Source organism: Epinephelus lanceolatus, chromosome 1 (genome assembly GCF_041903045.1).
Source record: "Epinephelus lanceolatus isolate andai-2023 chromosome 1, ASM4190304v1, whole genome shotgun sequence".
Lineage (NCBI taxonomy): Eukaryota > Metazoa > Chordata > Actinopteri > Perciformes > Serranidae > Epinephelus > Epinephelus lanceolatus.
In genome coordinates this window covers 40,517,487-40,539,283 of record NC_135734.1, presented here as the reverse complement: position 1 = coordinate 40,539,283, position 21,797 = coordinate 40,517,487, and the positions used below count along the sequence as shown (strand labels likewise).

The 21,797-nt window shown below is 41.4% G+C and overlaps 1 protein-coding gene across 12 annotated transcripts in view; it reads left to right on the top strand.

Annotated features, from left to right (window-relative positions):
- The window catches only part of eif4g3a (eukaryotic translation initiation factor 4 gamma, 3a), a 79,028-nt gene that overhangs the window by 20,360 nt on the left and 36,871 nt on the right, over positions 1–21,797 (top strand). For 3 of the 12 annotated variants that reach the window (XM_033626317.2, XM_033626309.2, XM_033626308.2), the window contains 8 exons: positions 512–604; positions 1,638–1,670; positions 8,716–8,736; positions 12,436–12,615; positions 14,704–14,815; positions 14,991–15,151; positions 17,997–18,131; positions 21,502–21,772. In XM_033626317.2, the coding sequence (XP_033482208.1) occupies positions 512–604; positions 1,638–1,670; positions 8,716–8,736; positions 12,436–12,615; positions 14,704–14,815; positions 14,991–15,151; positions 17,997–18,131; positions 21,502–21,772 (1,006 nt within the window). The remainder of the gene's footprint in view (positions 1–511; positions 605–1,637; positions 1,671–8,715; positions 8,737–12,435; positions 12,616–14,703; positions 14,816–14,990; positions 15,152–17,996; positions 18,132–21,501; positions 21,773–21,797) is intronic. The other 9 variants (XM_033626321.2, XM_033626310.2, XM_033626320.2 and 6 more) reach the window with 7 other exon arrangements.

Sequence of the window (21,797 nt, the reverse complement as noted above, 5' to 3'; positions counted from 1 at the left end):
GACAGTTGATATAACGGCACTTCTGCATCTAGTGTAAACATGCCGTTAATCTTCTCGCTGTATATGAGTGTCAAGGTGTGTGACGAGTGCTTGTACACTCCTGAATTGTGTACTGTCATGCAATTCTACATTGACAACTTTGCAAGTGATCAAAGGTATACTGTGCAGAATTGTCGGTTACTGCTCGCCAGGGAAAGTGAAAGAAAACCTTGGATTCACTCTAATTTAGCAATACGCCTCTACATTTGCGGGGGGTTTTCCCCAATGCTGTATCTCTTGGATGCCTCCAGCTTACGGCCTGGAAACTGGTTGCTACCTTTATAAAACCCCAACCTCACCCATGCGCTGTGAGGTTACATACTCATAAACGTCCCAAAAACAGAAAATACAAAAGAAATGAGAAAATACAGGCCCCCCCCCCCCCAAGGACGGCGGGACACACTTCATTCAGAGCCCTGATATAATGAACCCTCTCCTTCTCTGTCTGTCTGTCCTTTTCTTCTTTCGACAGTCTCCATACAACCCTGGACAAAATGCTGGCTCCGCCCCTCTAGTGTATTCTCCCCAGACGCAGCCAATGAATGCACAGCCACAAAGTCGCCCGGTGAGTGTCCCTCCGGTCTTAGATTTACGGCACGCCTGCCTCCAAGTACAAACAGTTTGTGGTTTACTGCCACTGTTATTGAAAGTTGGAGTTTCATGGAGTCAGTGATGGAGGGTCCTGGTGTGTAGAAGCCACAAAGAACGCCAGAAATGTAGACCGACCTCAGACCACTCATAGTAGCGAGACACTTTAACATAGGCTGTATTTTTTTTAATGAGGTCTTCTTCATTGTCTCCTTAAAGGCCCTTTATAAGCTTGTTGTGGTCGGTGGTTCTTTATCACGGGTGGCGTAGGGGACACAACTCAACACTGGTGTCATTTTTTCCTTTTGTTACGCCCCCATCCAGACGGATAGTAGGGCAACATAAAAGTTAAAAGATTGATCCCTTTGTCGATGTTAGTTTAAAATATCTATATCTGTGTAAAGTGAAGCTGCTCGATGTTGTAACGTGTAACCTAAGAACAACCATGTAAAGATGGAGACCACCTTTGGAGAAAAACCTCCCACCACAACAAGCCTAGTGAAGAATTTCCAAATATTATATTTACTCTGCCAGCATTCTCTGTACACACACACACACACACACACACACACACACCTAGTAAGCATTATTTATTAATCCTGCCTGGCTCCTGCCCAGCCCCCATCAGTAGAGCAAGGCTAACCAGACCTTGGTCAGTATGTATACACATATGTAGGTCGTGTCTTAAACTGTGTGGTTACAGTTTAAGGTTTGCCACATATAAATGATACACGTGTCTGTGTTTAACAATTTGGCATCGTAACATTTAACATATCTGGCATTTAAATCAGGCTATTATTTGCAAGTACACATCTTGACTTGGGTCTGAGAGCTGCATCTCGTGCCATGTGTCTTTAAAGCTTTGTTGCTCTGTGGTTTTGTACTGTATTTTCAAGCATCTGCCCCCATCGCTCATCTTATCTCTGTGTCTCTCTTATGCTCTTTCTTCTCCCCGCTTTGCCATCACTGCTTCAATCTCCTTGCTGGACCTCTCCTCCCTCCCCCACCAGTTTGCTACGGGCCCTCGACCAACCCACCATCAGGTAATTTACCCCCGCTGAACGCCCCTCCTGCTCCCTCTCTTGCATCATCATCATCAAAGCAGTATTTGCTGGTACCTGCTGGCAAAGGGCTGTTTGTGGGGCGTCTGCTGTTCCTTAAAAAAAAAAAAAAAAAAAAAAGTCTAAGATTTGAACGCCTTCACGTTTCTTGGATACAGTTAAAGGGGTTTTAATTATCATGGGATTTTTCTCGAGCGCACTGCTATTTAATCAACATATCCAGCCAGGTGCACAGAGCAGTTTCCTGATGGGTGTGTTCTTGCATCATTCATGTTTATTTTTATGGTGAGTTCATTCCAAGAATTCAATTGGTATTTAATAGTCTTTATCAGGTTTAGATGTAATGAAGCTTGTGGGTGTCCTTGAGCTCTGAATGGAACAAGTAACCCTTTTTTTGCACAGGATGTTATGAATCACCCACACTTCCTTACAATTTTAATATTTTTCTGATCAGTAATTAAAAGGCATTGACATGATAGAATCTTGATATCCATTACATTTAACTAAAAAGGAAATGACTCATCAGTCTCTGATAATGTGTTTGAACTTTGCACTGGTGATGTGAGTCTGTGGTGTTTTGCTTAGAAAAAGAGAAGGTGAAAAATATGGGGATGCCACATTACAGGATGAAATAAGTCATTTACCAGGATTAACAGCCAGTCAGAGAGTGCTTTCAGTTGCATCTATCACAATTCAATGAGCCGTCGATAATGGCTAGCATGTGTCAGTGGCGCTGGACACACTACAGGGCACTGCCATGCATCAGTAATACTGTATGCAGTTTTCATTAAAGGAGAATGCCACCTAAACTAAGAATTGCAATATGTTATTTCACTGGTCAAGGAAAGTCAAATTAGTGTTAGTGAACAGGAGCTTCTCTCTCTCAAAGCTAGAAACCATAGAAGTAAGGGTGCTTTCACACCTGCCCTGTTTGGTTCAATCAAACTCAAGTTTGTTTGCCCCCTAAGTGCGACTCATTTGGGCATGTGTGAACACAGCAATCGCACTTGGGTGTGCACCAAAACAACCGGACCAAGACCTTCTTGAAGAGGTGGAAGAAACGAACTTTGTGCTGAAAATGTGTTCCGACCTGGATCTGAACCAACTGCAGTCACATGACACATTGTTTGGGTTAAACATGAGCATGTTACAGTCCTGGAGGATTATTAATGTGCACCTCCTCCTGTACTGCCTTAATATGCACATTCAGCACATCCAATGCATCAAAACATTGTTTTCTAGTTGGAGCCGCGGCTCGTTTTCAAACTGTATGGTTTGACTAAAACGAACAATGACAGCAATATAGTCCACGATGAGCAGCGCTAAAATCAACCTGCGCAGTTGTCCCTCCACTGTGACATTAGAAAGTGTCGCATTTATCTTGCAAGTGTGTGTCTCAGCACACTGCTTGACAGTGGCGTTAGTCGCGCTCATGGCGTTGATTGGCCAGTCCTTAGTCCCCTCCGTGGTGCTCAATGGTCATGTTTTTATTTCAACTGAGAAACCGCTGTTTCACGTCCCAATTCAGATGTAGAGGGCAGATTCCAAGGTCTGGACCCAGGCAACTAATGAGCTTTATTCTGTTGTAGCGTTCTCAGTACTGAAACCAAAAATATACCCATATTCTCAGAACATTCCCCCGGGTGTTCTTAGTGTCATCTAGAACAGTAGTTCACAACTGGTTCATCCATGGAGTCCAGATTTCTCCTTAGTAGTTAGTTCAGTGTCCACACAGTCTATTACATTGAGCGTCATACTTGCATTTGGCTATGTCGTCAAGCCAGTTTGTTTTCTCTGTCTAATAGCTGCATGTGAGTCACTCATTTTACAGCAGGAAATGACACGTCAAAACAAAAGCTGTCTGCAGGAAGTTTACTGTACTTCAAAATAAAGTGTGTTTTTCACAAACTTGAAATGTTCACGAGCCATTTGTGGTCCATTCAGAATGGACCTGTAATCCACTTTTAGACTGCGACCCACCAGTTGGAACTACTGATCTAGAGCATCTTCCCCAATTCATTGTCTATGGAGCAGCTCCAGACTTTATAATAACATCACAAATTTGAGTTTTAGCACTCTGGCTTTTGGATTTGGGAGAGAGTTGTTCATGTTAACTTACATATTTGGACTGTCTCAGACCATAGGAATAACATGCATGATTTTTGGGCATAGTGGCCCTTTAAAGTGATGTAGAATCTTCACTGTCCAGTGAAATGACGTGAACACAGTTTACTTGTTTATTTGGATGTTTGCTCATCAAACAGGATGATGGGGGCAAATATTTGTTCCTCCTGAGTGGCTGACATCAAGTTGTCATAAATGATAACCATTTTGATTGTGGAAAATGTAGTAGAGACATTATTTGCAATCAGACTAGTGTTTATGGATATTTGGCTGTAGCACAGATTGCTTTATGCCAGATGACAAAAACAGAGACATTGTTATTACTGCGCTTGTGTAGCTGAACCTGTCAGACTTTTTCAGTGATAACAGCCTCATAGCACCATTGTCTCATTTTTTTTGTAGTAATTACACCAAGGTACTGCGATTAAATCGGCTGTTTTATTGTTCAGGTGATGATTTTGTGGTCTTGATTTCTTCACATCTACAAGCCAAATTCCAGATGGACGCAATTGTCTACAAGAATTGTTCTTAAGATGCTGATTATTTCACGTCATACATAATCAAGGGGTGAAACAAGACAAAGTAATGAAGGATTGTATCCAGTGGTCAGCTCGACTGTAGTCAAGGAAAGAGTCAGGAGCAGCTGTGTGGACCCGTCCCAGTGTGTTTGTGTGTCTGTTACATGGATGTATAAAGAAAACTGGATACAGTGTTGGAGGCAGGGCACTGTCCATTTCATAGACTGTATGAAAATAATGGACATAGCCACCGTGAAGTAGGGCTGCCACTAACGATTATTTTCATTGTCGACTAATTTGTCGATTATTTCTTCGATTAGTCGACTAATCATTTCATCGAAAAATGTGTTGAAATGTTTAAAAATGTCGCTCTGTCCCGCCCAAACCCCAAAATTACGTCAACTAATGTCTTGTTTCATACTCAGGCCAAAAGGTTTTAGTTCACTGTCTCGGGAGTAAAGCTGCCAATATCTGAACGTAAGAAGCTGCAATAAGAGTATTTTGGGGTACTTTTATAGTACTTTTCTATGAAAAATGACTCAAACCGATTAGTCGACTACTAAAATAGTCACCGATTATATTAATAGTCGATTAGTCATCGATTAGTTGACTAATCGTGGCAGCCCTACCATGAAGTCACCCGTTTATTCATAGACTGATGTTAAGAAGCCTCAAGTTTGCCATTTTGGCCGTCTCCATCTTGGATTTTTGGTGACCAAACTTGCACAAGATGGTGGAGCTGTGGAAGAATGAGGAGGGTAGACAGGTGATTTACAAGACCCTAAACATTTCATTTCTGCTGTAAAGTTAGCAAGTTGACATTTGTGTTTGTGGGGATTGACTTGCTTTTGGAGCCAGCCTCAAGTGGCCATTTGAGGAACTGCAGTTTTTGGCACTTGGGTGTTGGCTTCATTTTTCAGCCCCGGAGGTTGCCACTTGTTTCACTTCTGTGAAAGTTGCTAAGTGGTGCACAAAGTCAAAGAAGTTGGATTTCCGGATATAAAGTTACCGGTATCTTCCAGATCCGTGAGCCCATAGAGCTAGTGCACCGCTGTTATCTTTTACCACACCTCCCAACTGCTCAGTCTTGGACTTATTCACAACTCGGGGATTTGGCTATTTATTTATTTGGCTGGTTATTTTATGACTTTAAGGACAAAATGATTTAATAATGAGGTATTATGTGCTCATACTGGGAAGCTAATGTATCTTAAAAAATATATATATATACGCTGATTTTAAGATGCGTCTTTTACAATATAAGTCTGTGGTGAAAGTCTTGACAGATCCAGAAGTTGTAATTCCACGGTTTGGCCACTATGTCAAATTAGCTTTAAAGCCTGGCACTGTTCCTGGAGGCTTCGTCTGTGTTCACGTCTGACACTTTGTGTGAATTATACTCTGGCTCCTGTGAGGCAGTTGACACTTCATGAACCAATGTCATTAGATTATGAAGGGCATGTTAATGTGTTCATGTCTGGCAGTGTAGTATTTATGGCGCTGTTTGTGTATTACCTTGTGGATACTAAGGGTCTTAGACATGTCTGAGTGCTGACATTGAGTCCATGTGACTTCCTGTTATCTTTTGTGTTTGTTGATTCATGCTGTAATGATTAATGCAGCTGCCTGGCTGTAAGATTGATGTGTTATTCACACCCCAAGATGCACCCTGTGTGACTTGTTGTCTAACATCTTCACCTTCTGGATCCTTCTGTGTGGACAAATTTTTAACAGACTATTAATAGTATGGTGTCAAAGTGTGTCGGGTGTGTGTTTGCCTGCGTTACTCTACAAACATACACACACACACACACACACACACACACACACACAAGTGCATGCTCTGGCTGTCACAAACTGGCGCTGGGATCTCTTGTGCCACCACGGAAGTGGAGTCGGAAAGCAGATGAAGCCGAACAGTGGCCTTTTATACCAATGGAGAAAACAGCCATTGTCCCCTCTGAAACACACTCAATGCACAGTAAAGGCTACATAGAGATCAGAAAATTAAATCATTTGGCCAAAACATAAGTCTGTCTTCAAACAAAGATCGTCATTATTTTATTTTTTTTCCCTCTACTTATCGGTGTAACTGGCTTCTGTGGATTTCAAACACAGCTTTTGTGTGTGTGTGAATAAGAAAATAATTCAAAGCAAGTGGAAATTACACTAAAACAAACAACTGTTGTTGCAGTCAAGCTGTTCAGAGTGTAAATAACTCTATTAATCTGGGATTTTCCCTTCAGTGTGTCCTCAAGTAGTGGAAGCATCACATAATGGTGAGACCTCAGTACTGCCACTAAGGCCGTCACAGTGAAGGAATTTCCCTTTTGGTGATTTAGGGTGGCTCAGCAGCACGATATGATGTATTACCGCCATTTTTTGCTGTTTTTGCAATTTTATTAATTTATCCTGATTTTAGTGCTTTGTTAATAAGCTTTAGGCTATTATTTGGTATATTGGTGCTTTTTAAATGACAAAGATAACAGTTTTAAAACAAATTAAATACTTTTTGTTTGCTAAATGCAGAACACAAAAAGACAATGAGTTGCACTAGGGGGTGTAGTGTTTTTTTATGATACAGATACAGAATATCTGCGGGAGCTAAACTGTCAGCAGTTTTAGGTGAAGGGAAGGCTGAAGCACGTACGAAGAGAGGACGGACCCATAAGTCTGTGTGGGTTCAGTATTAATTTCTCCCCTATTATTGTTGTTCAGTGATGTGACGTTTGGTCTTTGTGGTATTTGTCTTACCCTACCTCCACTTTGACTGGAGCACTGGGTATAAAAATGACAGTGACGAGCGACTGCAGCATTTTACCCAAAGTTGAAGATGGTAATAGGTGGTCAGCGTCTTGTCAAGCTGGCGTTTGTAGCAGAGTGTAAATATGTGGCACTCCCATTAAAAGAAAAGTAAAAAGATGAACATAGAGGTTGTGGCAGTAGCTTGCCACCTCCTTGCTTGTCAAGTTTTCAAATTTAACACCAATTTTACTTTTTGAAATCCACATGAACCATTTCTCACGTCGGCATAAATTGGAACACTGCACAGCACTTATTTATAAAAAGAACATCTGTCACTTAAAGCTGGTTTATCTGTTACCTCGGTTCTTTCCATCTTCCAAAACAGTGGTGAAGAACACCAGGAGCAAATACCAGGAGTTAAGTTTTCATTAACAATGAGGTCATAACAGCATCACTAATCTGATTTTAACTTAATATTCTCTGGTCTAACTCGGCTAAAAACACAAAAACACAGAATCTGTCAGCACATTAGCGTGGAGTTCACCACCAAAACAGTTTCTAACTGGCAAATTGATTTAAGCAGTTTAGGTAACAGACACTTGACTGTCCTGCTGTTATAACAGACGTGAACTAACCACAGACATTTGCCTCGTTCATGGGCTCACTGTGGTGCACTGCTGCAGAATGAATATAGGGTAAACAATGGAATGGATTTTTTTGGGTTATTTTTGGCATTGAAAAGATTTTTTTTTTTTTTGGCTCGGTTCCCTGTACACTAACCCAGTAAACACTGGACCTCAACATTCTGTACATTCTTGTCGGTATTCCACCTTAAGGAATACCGACAAGGGGGCATTGTTTTAAGTGGGTAGAGCATAGTAAATTTGGCGTCGAACTCTGACTACTTCAAAACAATCCTTTATTCTGACAGTATTTTGAACTGTGATGCTAGAAATAAAAGATGAAGACGTGTTCCAACAGGGTGAAATGGTTCACGTCAGGGTCAGAGCTTCAGAGTTCAGCGTGTTACTGAATAACCTTTCTGCAATAAAGTGAAATCATCAGCCCACATCTCCCAAGGACACTAAAGGTTTTCACCAAAAACCAAGAGTTATTGAGGCAGCTGGAACACCAGAGCAGTAAAGTGACACCTTTCAGCTCCATTAGATAGAAGGGTGTCTGCAACCCGCCCCTGGTGCAGCCCTCAACATCACTCCAAGTTGCCAAGTCACTGTCGCAGGTGACAGCCAGGTCCGTCGGGGGCTGAAACCGCCAAATTGGCAAAGTAGACTGCAGGAGACTGGCACACAGACTCAGGCCGCACTGTTTGAGAAAGGAAATACCCCTTGGAAGTTAAGTGTGTGTTTGGGTGAGAGAGGCTTTTGTGCATATCTGTGCAGCCGTGTCAGGGTGGCACACAAGTCAAACGCTGACGTGACATTTTCCCTGTGACTTTTAAGTTTGTTTTTTTCCAATCAGAGCAGCTCAGGACCAGTTACTGTGTCAGGTAGATGGAAATAATTGGGCACTTCCCTGCCTTGATGGGTGTGGGTGAATGATTGCCTGCTTGTTTTTGTATTGAGTCTCACCAGTACAGTCTCCCATTGGCTTTTCTCTCTTTCCTGCTTTCAATACTCAAGGGAGGATTCAGGCCCATCCAGGTAACATTAACCTCTGTTAAGTCTCTCTGCAGACCTGCATGGCATGATGAGGATCATCCTCAAATGATCCCATCCCCCCCTAACTTTTAACCCATGTGTACCCCCTCATCTTCACCACAGTGTATGCTCAGTAGAGAGCTCCATTTTATCCCCATTTTGTAGTTTTTTTTCCATTCATTACTCGTCTTTGATTAGCTTGCACAATTTAACAAACAGCATGCGGAATGAAAAAGACTGTGTATATTGCTCCCTAAGATACGTGTGTGTCCTTTTATAGTGTATTTCCTTTTATATCCATGAGAAACCTGTTGGAAATATGTCATGTTTGATATTACTTTGCAGATGCCCATTGGACGTTTTGGTCTCAGCATTACTAGAGAGCACACTTATTGTTTCAGTGATTGCTTTAAGCCTTGCAAAGCACTTTTTTTGTTGACAGTGTTGAAAAGTTGTTTTGTCTGTCGACTCATATTTCTTGCTTTGCTAGCGATTTTACTGAGACTGTCTTCGGGTAGCTGCTAATGAACAGTTTCCTGGTCCTTTCCCAGATTTCCACAGGGCTATTTACAATAAAGCCATCGAACCTGATTTATTATGTTAAAGGTGATTTCCCTCCTGTGTATTTTTAGACGGTTTTACAGCATTGTTTATTCTGCTCTCCTTCACTGGAGCACAGTGTGACTGTGGTCGGGTATTCCCAGCATGAGCCCCCGTTGTTTGGAAGTCAGTCACAGCTGTTGGTAGTGGTCTTTCTTCAGACCCATCCAAACACAAAAGCCCATCCAATATTAAATCTTGAACTGATCGTGACATGTGCTGTATAGAAGTCATTGTAGCCGCAGTCACTACGAGGATAGTTTTCTGTGCCGTGTGACGCACAAAAAAAAGGGCCATATTGTTACCTGATGAAGAGAGCCATGCCGTGTGTCACACATTTAGTACAACTGCAAGGTTGGCCAAGCTGCTCAGGCACAAAAAGAGGTATTTGAAGCCATTCAGCCGTCTAAGAGTTTTTATTTTCTACAGCTGTGAAGTCTGGTGCAGCTTGTACACAGTGCAGACGGACCGGCCAAAGAGAGTTTAAAAATAGGAAAATATTAAAAACAAGAACCAATGAAATTTACACTTTGGCTATTCGTCTTTAAGTTTTCCTCAGGAAACAGTAATCAGGCTTGTCTCTGCCAGTAAGCTCTGGACTGCTTGGCTTTGAAAAAATGTTCCAAAGTCCTTTGTTTCTTAGCCAGCTATAGGAAGACAGACATTTAAGAACCCAGTGACCCCAAAACACTAAACCACCAGTATGTGTGTGTGTATGGCTGTGGGATATCCTGGGGAGAAACTTTAAAGGCCCAGTGTGTAGGATTTAGGGCATGTCATCTAATATTTATAATCACCTGAAACTGAGAATCCTGTTTTTTATTACCTTAAAATCAGCTGTTTATATCTACATACGGCACCTGTCCTCTTTTATGGAGTCCGCCATGTTGGTTCTACAGTAGCCCAGAACGGACAGACCAAACACTGGCTCTAGATAGGGCCATTCTTGTTTTCACATTGGTCACCGTAGTTGTCCTACATACTTGGGGCATGAGAGGAGTTTCAGTTGGTTGCACTCTGCAGCCTCACCACTAGATGCCACTAAATCCTTCACGCTAGACCTTTAAATTGTTTTACTTTATCTCCATTCAGGTATATTTGTAGCAAATGTAAGTAAAAGGAAATGATTCGCAACCAGTATTTTAGCTTATTGCTGTCCTCTGCAATGAAATTTATACCTGGATGATGCGTAGCTCCATCACATAAGGTGAAAACAAATGTTGATCAGGACAGTCACTGGAAAAATTACATAAAATTATAAACACAAATAATTTTATGAAGTATATTTTTCCTTTCTTTGTAAACATTATGGCATGACCGTAGCAACATGTCATCATGCATGTTTCGTTTGTCCGTCTGACCACAGAGTGCTCCTGGTTCACTCATCAAAAAACACCTGTGGGATTTTTTCAGTTGGATTTTGGATTATTGCAGGAAATAAATTGTGTGGCAAACATGAGTTTATGATACTTAATCGTTTTGTTCAGTAAGATAATCTTCACATGTGAGCACCACTTCCATGATTTTTGAAGCCTCAATGCAATCACTGGAAGCAAAAAGCTAAGGTTAGGTCATAAACCAACTACACCACGGTCGCATGACTTAACATCCCCGCCACAACGAGGCTGTAAATCCCCTTGCTTTAAAGCCACTTGTTAGCAACTGCATTTTTTAAAACTCATAAAAGCTTCAGAATTTACAAGTGGGTTATTTCCTGACATATTTAACACTGAAGAACAAAACACGAAAGTCTCTTAAGCTAGTATTAACCAGAAAATATTTTCGGGCATGACAAAAAACCCATTGTCGCCAAGACGTGGGAACACTCATTTCTGGGTTAAGGACTCATTCCTTGGGGCACTGTACTCGGACAGACTATTTGTTCCTCCTGTGCCTCCCAGAAGATGTTTTCTGTCCGCCATCCACCATCTGCCCGGTGTCATGTGAACACAGCGTTAGAACTCAGCTGCATTATTTTGGAAATGAAAACAAATCCCAAAACTTTTCTCTCTCCATATTGCCTTCTTAGCTACGAAAACCCACAAATTGTGAAGCCTGGTTTAATATTATTGGTGTGGCTAGCTAGTCGCCCCAAGTCTCAGTTGATTGGATAACCTTTTGTAAATGAGTGAAGGATGAGTCATCAAATATTTAAACCGTTTTACCTGGTTTTACGGAAAGAGAAAAGACTCTGATACAGATTTTTGTTTACAGATATTTGGCAAATAATGAGATAAATGATGAGTTAACACTGAGACACAGGATTAAAAGACACATCTCAGTCTTTAAGAAAATAATTGGGTTAAGATATCATAAAGGACCCTTGATGGCAAAACAGAAGTTCTGCAGCCAGACTCTGTTCAGTTAGTAAAACTTTTCCAAACATAAACAATCCAATACTTCAGTCATTTGTACGTCTGTCTCCATCCTCCCACCTTCATCACCAAACATTAAAAAAACCGTCATGATGAACACAGGGCCTTTTGTGAACGTCTAGAGGAATTAAGCCAGTTCACTCTGCAGTGCACTGATTACAGTTATGTACTCTGGCTTCCTTTAGCTAAATTTTTATCTCAGTATGAATAAACTGTGCTTTTAAGGCTTCTGTTTAGCTGATTAGATGATTGTAAGAGGAACTATTTAGGACCAAAGTGTCTAAACAGAGAGTGGTGCTCCCGACTTTGCAGATGTCATTAATCTGATTGGTAATATTGGTTGTCAGTTACGATATAAAATTCAAACTTTAGAGATATTTAATGAATTAATTCATGTAGGTGATTAGGGGTTGATTATAGAGGCATCAAATAGGAGTATAAAAGTGCATGTCTGCCTTTCATTCCTCAGTCTGAATGAGAGTTCATAGAAAGTCGTGGTGCTGGGCCTCTTTTTTTCGTCTTTTTTTAAAGCTGTTGATAAAAACCAGGACTATCTCACTGAGAGAAATGTGTAGGCCAAATGGTGGAGACGTCTTGAAGAACCGTGCTTATTACTGTACTATTTTAGATGAAGCATGGCAGCTTGTGGAGATGAGACTGCTCTCTCTGGGATGGTACTTGATGTGTTTTATTGTTTCTCTGTGTCTCTCTCACATGTTGCCTGCAGTTTTTCCAGAGGACTCAGATGCAGACTGCGAGGCCCAACATCCCTACGAACACACCCTCCATACGGCCTGGCTCACAGACTCCCACAGCGGCTGTCTACCCTACTAACCAACCAATCATGATGACCATGGCACCCATGCCTTTCCCCTCCCCACAGGCTGCACAGTACTACATCCCACAGGTGACACAGATGCACTAAAATGAGTCTTTACATGACATTTGGGCTGTACCTCAGTTCCAACTATAGTTAGGTCTGCACATAAGATCTCTAGAAGCATTTTTCTTATTTTGATTTATTATAACAAACACAGATTCTGAACATTCAGATTCAACTTTAAGAAAATATTCAGCAGTTGTGATCATGTTTCTTGTGTGAATGAACACTGAGAAAATGTTCTTTGGCTGCAGCTGGCACTGGTTAGATTTAACTATTTAAAGCTATAGTTCAACATTTTGGGAAATGCACTTATTTCTTTTTTTGAGAGTTAGATGAGAAGATTGGTAGCACTCTGTCTGTTGATTAATATGAAGCTGCAACTTCGCTGGTCAACTTAAAATGAGATAATCCTTTATTTGTCCCACAGTGGGGACATTTGCACCATCACAGCAGCAAAGGGACAGTGCAAACAGAAAACATCAGTAGAAAAGAACAAAGTATAAAGCATCTGCAGATTTCCCAAGATGTCACATTTTCAATAATTTGAAAGGGACAGTTCACCTGCTAATTAATAATAACGAATATATTTTTCCTCTTACCCTTAGTGCTGTTTATCTAGATTGTTTTGGTGTGAGTTGCAAAGTGATGGAGATATCAGCCGTAGAGATGTCCGACTTACGGCCAGTATAATGAAAGTAGATGGAACTCTGCTTTTGGTGCTCAAAGTGCCAAAAAAAAAAAAAAAAAAAACTTGAAAAACTCACTGCAGTGTCTCTTACCACAAATCATGACCTGGTTCAGGTTCCCACAGTCATGAAATTCCTGGAAAAGTTATAAAATTAGATAAACTGAAATTATCTGTTTTCCAGGCTGGGAAATGGTTTGAAATTAAGAGTGCTTTGGAAAAGTTTTGAATACACATTGTTTAGGCTTTAGTTTACGTTCCTAAAATTCCCAAAACATGTCTAATGTTACCATTGGTAATGTGACCATTAACACATCACTAGTATCATGTGGTAAACATAGACCATGAAGGCATCACGTCATGGCCAAGGGCAGCACCACCTTTTGGGGGAAAGAAACTGTCAGTGTGATAAATCGCTAAATGATGCTGGTGACAGTTGCTACAAATGGATAGCTAACGTTAGCGTGAGTGGGAGGCTGCTGCAGTACAGGCATACAGTAAAGCAGCATCAGAAGGTCTCCAAGTAAACATCAGCCTTGATCAAAGAGGTGGCTTTTAACAGGTTGGTTATTTATAGAGAACACTTAGACTAACAATACCTGGTGATTTAATCAAATCTACATATTTGATTGAATCACCAGGTATTGTGATCCAGATCTATACATGTATAGATTTCTAAATGTTGGGTCAATGATGTCCACCTAGACAGAGGAAGACTAAAGGGACATGATGGCGATCAAGATTAATTTATTAAGTTTCAGGCAGAGTCACAAAACGATTATTAGATGTGTCTATAGAACAAAGGTCTGTTTAAAAAGAACTAAATGCATACAGATGTGTCAATATTGAAATATAAAACACTCTTCAAATTGGATTGACATCCATGACATCTCCTGTTGTGACAGAGACTTTGCTGTTAAGTTTTTTAAATGTATTATTTTGGCGCACAAGCTGAGTGCCATCTAGTTCCATTATATTCAGAAGAAGGCAGACACCTCTGTGGCAGATATGTCCAACACCTAGCAACCCACACCAAAACAATCCAGACTGATAAATAGCACTACAGGTAAGCAGGCAAATGTGTTTTTGCTTTTGGGTTGAAGTGTCCCTTTAACAGTGGCTCCACACCTGTCTGTACCTCAGTTATCGCTTTATGTCTGCACATCAGAAACACATTTCACATTTGCTCCCGTAGATCACCTGCAGTTATTTTGTTTTTGTGCCGAATGATTACAGAAAATACTCGCTGATTGCAGCTGGTGCTGGTTAGATAAAACTGTTTATAATGCTAGTTGAGGCAAAATTTAAAAGATGTGACTGAAATCTGAAGGTTCAAAAAAAGACTTCATTGTGCAGTTTTTAAAATGAAGTTGCTGCAGTATGTGATAATGTGTTAAGCCGTCTCTCACTTTCCTCTTTACTCGCAGTATCGCCACAGTACACCCTACGTGGGACCTCCTCAGCAGTATTCAGTACAGCCTCCAGGGTCTGGCACCTTCTATCCTGGTCCAGGGCCAGGGGAGTACCCTGCCCCATATCGTGAGTCATTAATCCAACACAGACACACATCAAGCACTGCTCTTGTATCACATTTACAATCTGAATTCACCACAAATACACACAGCCTGTCGGCCCTATGTGCCCCACAGCGATGTTGTGCTGATATCTGTTTTCTTCTCTTTTGTTTTTCTCCTTTTCTGTCAAATGCATTCAGATCCCCTCAGGTACCATCCGCCTGTCTCACCCTCTGTTCCGGCTCCCGTCCCCACAGCTGGTCCACCCTACTACCCAGGACAGACTGTGTATCCCCCCTCACCCCCCATCATAGTGCCTACACCACAGCAACCTCCACCAGCCAAGCGTGAGAAGAAAACAGTGAGTATCTTAGTAGTTCCTTTGTCTCGATTCTCCTCCAGAAAATGTAGCCTTTTTCCAAATGTTTTCCAAATTTGGAATCTTTTGCTTTCACAGAAGCCTGAAAAATAATATTTAAGATTTTGTTGATAAAACAGTCTCACCTCAGCGCCCATTTGGTCGCAGTTCTAGAGCTTTTGATCAGATCATACAGTCTAATCTTCATCAGCAAATTAAGTTATTCCAGTTACAGATTCTGTTTCCCCTTTTTGGAAATAAGCATTAAATGTGAAATTATTTTGCAAATTTGATAGAAAGGTAAGAATTTAAGCTACCTGAATGAGTGTATAATGAATATAATCATTCACACATATTTTCACACAGCCCTGAAAGACATGGAGAATACACTTGATCATTTACAGCCTTCAGATGTTTTTGAATCTTGCACAAGATCTATTTTCTACCACTAATAAAAATATGGCACGTCATTTCAAGACTTTGACATCTCGCTGTGACTTCACTTATGTACAATCTGTCTTGTTTCTGTAACTTACAAGGAGGCTATATTGAGCTTGTGAAATAACAGGCTGCCACTATCAGAGTATAATTTCAAATCTTCTAATAAAGTCAATGAAGATAACATTTGAAAAGATGTACATGTCATGAGCCTGTTTACACATTGTATTAACGTGTGATTCAGTGATCTGAACGCAGCTGGACAGACAAGACACGTCGCTGTCCACACCTTTATCTATCATGTGTCTCCAGCTGACCGCTCTTGTTTAGATTTCGTTACTATATATGTCCCTTATGCTAGAAGGTCGACGGGCCTGGTGCACAGTTAGAATATCCACAAGCGGTTGTGTCAGTACAGCTGTATGTCCCGTGTCTACAGAATTCAACACACCTCCTCCCTTAGAGCAAAACAAAAAAAATGGGCATGTTATTAAGCCTTAGCACGCTGTCACCAAAACAACCACCACATCCTGATTTTATGATATACTAGTTCTTGTTGGGGACACATCAGGACGCATTTGTGCTAACACTACAAAAGACATGTGGTCAAATGCATCTTAGAAAATGTCAGAAAGTGGTTTGAGTGATCAAATAACGGTGCGTCTTGGTGGTGGTTTGCCCTTAGTACTCGTGTAGTACTATTAGCATGTGATGGGATCCCCCAGGAAGTGTTCATACCAGGTGTAAACAGGCTCGTTGTTGTTGCTTGATAAAATGTACAGACCCTGTGAGTGTATCTAGAAGTATTCTGTTTGTGTTCAATTAGAAATGGTGGAGATATTGTAATCTGCTGTCACTGTGATCTCTGGTGAGATACTTGATTTGAGAGTAATTTTTTCCCCTTAGCACAAAAATTTAAGACTGACATTATACTCCAGACTAAATTGAATTTGGCATGTGAATATAAGATTCATGAGAGAAGACAGAACATGACTCAAACCTTTCGTAAAAGCTGAAGTAAGCAAAAATGCACAACTGAAAAATACAGTAGTTGGGAGACCTCTTTGCGCTGACACTTCATTTGCAGCTTGATGTGGTGCTTTCATTTTGCTTGTAATATCATTTGCAGTATGATGCTCACTTCAGGACACTCCTCTCTATCACAAAATATGTTTTATCGATACAGTCAGTGTCTAGTTGTAGTTAGGGGACGTGGTGAGGGCGGAGTCGGCGTGGAAAGTAGTCCTTTCTCCCAGCCTGTAACTGCTGGGAAAGCTCGGTTTTTAAACTTACATAAGAAATACTATTACATTTACAATAGGTACGATTAATTATACTTAAAATAAAATCAGTATCCTACAGCTGTAAATGCTATGATGTAATAGACTAACACATTTTAGTGAATTCCATGCATGTTTTGAGACAGTATAGCAGCATTAATGTTACTCAATGCCATTAGCGTTATTAAGCAAGATTTTGTAACCTCAAGAATTGCAGGTCCTTGATGACTCACAACTTTCTTACCAGTGGCTAAACAACTGTTTGGATAAAGCACTAGATCCTTATTGGTTTACCAGAAACAGCCCTGAAATCGCCATCACCAAACCCACCAGACCCCATGTAAATAACAGTAATTTTAGCGTGCACAAAGCCACCATATTTTAACATCTAACTGGGTGAATTAAGGTTTTATGTCAACCAAATCAGAGTTAGTGATTGTTGGAACAGTGGAAAGACAAACCAAGATGGTTTCTGTGATTTATATTTAGTTTCTTTCGACTTTAAAATGAAGTGTTTTACTATATTAAAATTACTGTTTATTTAAATGGACTCTGGTGGGTTTGGTGATGGTGATTTTGGGGCTGTTTCTGGTTAAACAAAAAGGATATTGCTCTTCATAACGAAAAAGTTTATCTCTGTAGGGATCCTTTGCATAAGCTGTCAGACACTTATGATAATAATCTGAGTCTGTCAGTGGAAAAACAAGCCCTTAAAGTGGACGTAGATTGACGATGTGACCGTGCACTGAGAGTTGACATTGTAGCCCTATTAAGCCACTGACGGCTGCAGCGCTCTCGCTAAATACTGGGCCAGTTTCAACAAGTTTTTCCCCATTAGTCTTTTAGACACAAAAACATAGGAAAAAGAACCCAGGTTAGAAAAAAAACCCTTTAACTCTAGATTTTTAAGTTTATTTGACTTTAATGAAGCCGCACAACTCTTCAGCATGGTGGGAAATGCTTTGTTTCCCCTCTTGGTGTAAAAGGATGTGACATTTTGTGTACTGACTATCTTTTCTTAATTTAGACCCACATAACGCTGCTGATGAAAACAATACATGAATGAATTATCACTGAGGGTTGCTCTGAGACCGGTGCGCTTTAGTGAGGTCTGTTTTTTTGTGCCATTGTCCTCCCAGATCCGTATCCGTGACCCCAATCAGGGTGGCAGGGATATCACAGAGGAGATCATGGCAGGGGGTTCAGGGAGCAGGAATTCAACGCCTCCTGTCGGCCGCCCCTCCTCTACCCCTACACCCCCACAGGTAAGCCTCTCTGACACACTCACCTACAGTAGTTACAGTTTTGGTGGCATTAAGAGCAGCTGATTATACAGCGGAGCTTAGGCTGAGGAGAGGAGAGACGTCTCATGTTGCAGCGTAAGCTCCGCGCTCTAATATTGTCTGCTCCTCGCCATGTGTGCGACGGACAGGATGCGGCCTCTGTGTCTTTGGTAATTTATTTGGCCATCTTGTCCTCTTATAAGTAATTTATGAGGGCTTTCTGTCCAGAACATGCCTCAGGACACAGCATCAAAAAAGCATTTTTGTTATTAACCTTACACATGTGGTAGAACGTCCATGTTTTCAGCTACACAAGCAGTCCTGGGTTTTCCCAGTCATATAGTCCTGGGACTATTCATGTCACAAGGTCTAAAGAATAACAATGAAAAAGAGTCATTTTATTCATGCCAGAACAGGGCTGCATGATACTGGAAAAACTGACATAGTGATAGATATCAAGATATGGAAATACACAGGAATTTTCACCAGATGACTTAAGTAGCTTTTTGGAAATAATGTTGATGCTGAGAAATGACCTTTTACCCTGAAGAGGGGGAAATTAGGTTGTTAAATACACTGGATGAGTTACCATGACACCTTTGCGTTCATATAATACTCTTCTATCAATCCAGGCTTAAGTCAGTGATCCAACATGTCATATTAATAATTAATGTTGCTGACCCTAAAATAAGGGGGCTCCCTTACTTTGCTCCCCTCCTGTTCCTCGCTCATTTACAACTTGTGGTCGGCTACTAGCGGAAATGCTTTGGTTGTTTATCACAGTGGTTCCCAACTGGTCCAGCCGCAGGGTCCAGATTTCTCCTCAGTCATTAGTTCAAGGTCAACACAGTTTAATATAATCAGCATCATACTTGCGTGTGGCCATGTCGTCAAGCTACTTTGCTGTCTCTGTCAAGTAGTTGTCCATTAGTCATTCACTCCTCAGCAGGAAACAGCACGTCAAAATAAAAGCTATGTGCCAGAAATTCATCGCACTTAAAGTAACATAAAGTATGTTTTTACAAACTTGACACTCAGAGTGGACCTGAGACCCACTAGTTGGGAACCACTGTCTACCACTATCACTATCAGACAAACTTCTCATAGATTAACGCCTTTCTAGCCTCACAGTTCCGAACAGTAATTGTACGCTAACTCCATTAGGATGTTGTTGTCGCAACAATTAACATAAATTCAGCCAATCCCCATGAATTCTGCAAGACCTTGCAATTTTGTACAACCACCACATATTTGGCTTTGTAAAACGGGTAAAATCCTATTTAATTGTAGAGCTGTGTGCGGTGTATTGGTTCGCTCAGCCCCTCTCTCTTTCTCTGTGTTTAACACGAGACTGCTGCTGCAGGACCAGAGCTCTGTGCCAGTGACAGACTCAAACACACACAGTGACAGGGCTAACATTAGCATCCAAGGCAAATGTTACCCAATTCTTCGTAATTGGTTTAATGACATGAGCCATCTCGCTGTTTCAGTGTCGGTGGGAGATTATCAGTTTGGTGACAGATGTCAACCGCTTCTTCTGCAAGACTTCTTTCTAAGCAACTAAATATAATGAGTAACGTTGAGGATGAGATCAGGTTTTGCTCTGTTAGTTTGTCCTAACCAGGCAGAGAGAGCAGGAGGAGAGCAGCTGGAGGATGATCCTACAGCGCTGCGTCAAAAGGCATTGCAGCCAATCAGCTGGTAATACCCCCAGTCCCCCACCATCACAAATATATTCAAGTTGTGTGGGAGACACTGAATGCTCATAATAATAGGCTACAAGTCCATGACAAAAACAACGCCTTAAAACATTGCAACATGCATCGCAGTATTTTGAAAAGCTGCCATGAAATCAGGCGTTCAGGCCTCAACAATCCCAAAAGGAGCCTGCGAAATTCTCAAGGTACTGGCTAGTAGCTGGTCACTGGCTTTTACAGTCCAGCAACTCTGTGGTGAGGAAGGGTCACAAGACATTGTGATAACATTGCATTAAACAGGTGCTTTATTTCTTCTGTGCAGCAAACACAAACACAGCCCTTTTTACAGTCGCTATACTGGAACCTGAGCTTAACTAGATACTGTGCTGACTATTGATGCTTTAGAAAAGCACTTGCTGGTGTTATGTCAAAGACATTTTCTCTGTCATTACATGTTTTCCCTCACATAAACCTGAACCCAACTGTTAACCCTAGCCCTAACCACCGAGGGAAACACTACGAATTAACAGGAGGAAGGCACCATTCAATGGGGGAACACATTTAGATATAACACCAGCCCGGTTACGGTGCTTATTCACACACACACACACACACACACACACACACACACACACACACACAGGAGAGTCTTACATCTCATGACAAACGTCATCAGACTACGTCACATACACACGTAACCGGTATTAAAGGGAAATGCTTGGCTGGTATCATTAGTCATGGAAAATGGGAACTGAGAGTTTTCTTTTGTATCAAGCAGCAAAAAAAGTTGTAGCATGACGTGTTTGAGTTAATTTCCCTTACTTGACACTGCACGTCCTGCGATGTGACTGTTGTACACGCACACATCACAATGTTAATGCTTAAACAATGTATCGTGGAGCCTTATATCACATACAACTTGTGTTCAGACATGCAGGTGGGGCCGTGACTTATTAAAACCACTTCACACAATATTTTTCTCCAAATGAATTCACTGTAATCTTGTTAACAGCTGTTTTAATCTTACACTTGGTTCTTCTCTATCACTGTTTCTATTTCCACTCACTATCTTTTACAGTAGATTGCACATGTACTGTGTATTCTCCCGCTCCTTCTACAGAATCCACTCAGATCCTTTTATCTGTCCATCCTGCTCTTTTAAGAATTTGCATAGCAGCCCCTAATTATGTGTAGCATGAAAACCAGCAGGGCTCTGGGTCAGAAAAACATTGAGCTAACGTCACTGGCATGTTAAAGTATTCATTTTAATAAATGAAGCCCAAATAAAACAGCTTTCCTGGATTCTGAAGAAGGACATTGTGATTTCTTCCTCCCTGTGTCCTTCTGTGGATGTTAACAGTCTTTCCTCTCTTTCTCTGTCTCTTTGTGCCCCTTTTGATTTATTTCTCTCTGTATCTTTTCCTCTGTCCTTTTCCTCTGCATTGTTCCGAGCCGATCCCCTCCTCCTGCCATTCCTCCCACATTGATCTCCATTTTCTGTCTTGTCCTCCATTGCCGTTCTCTCAATCTAACCACACCCCATCGGACTCCTTATTTTCTTGCTTAATTCTGCATTTGGGCTTGTTTGTTTATTTGTTTATGTGCGTGCTTGCCTACATCTCTGTGCCTGTCTCTCTGGTTTTCTGTGTTGCTAGTTTTTATGGCCGCACCCTCATTATCCTCACATTTTCTACCTCAAATCGCAGCAGCAGCTGAGCAGCAGCCAGACTCCAGAGCAGCAGCCGCCGCCACAGCAGCAGCAGCAACAGCAGCAGCAGCAGCAGCAGCAGCAGCAGCAGTCGCAGCCTCCTCAGCCACAGCAGGCCCATCCTGGAGGCTACACGCTGGAGCCCCCACAGCCACCGCAGCCCCAACAGCTACAGCAGCCAGCGACCACTGGGGCCTCAGACACCAAACCAGGGCCAGGTCTGCACCAGCATCCCCCCTTGTT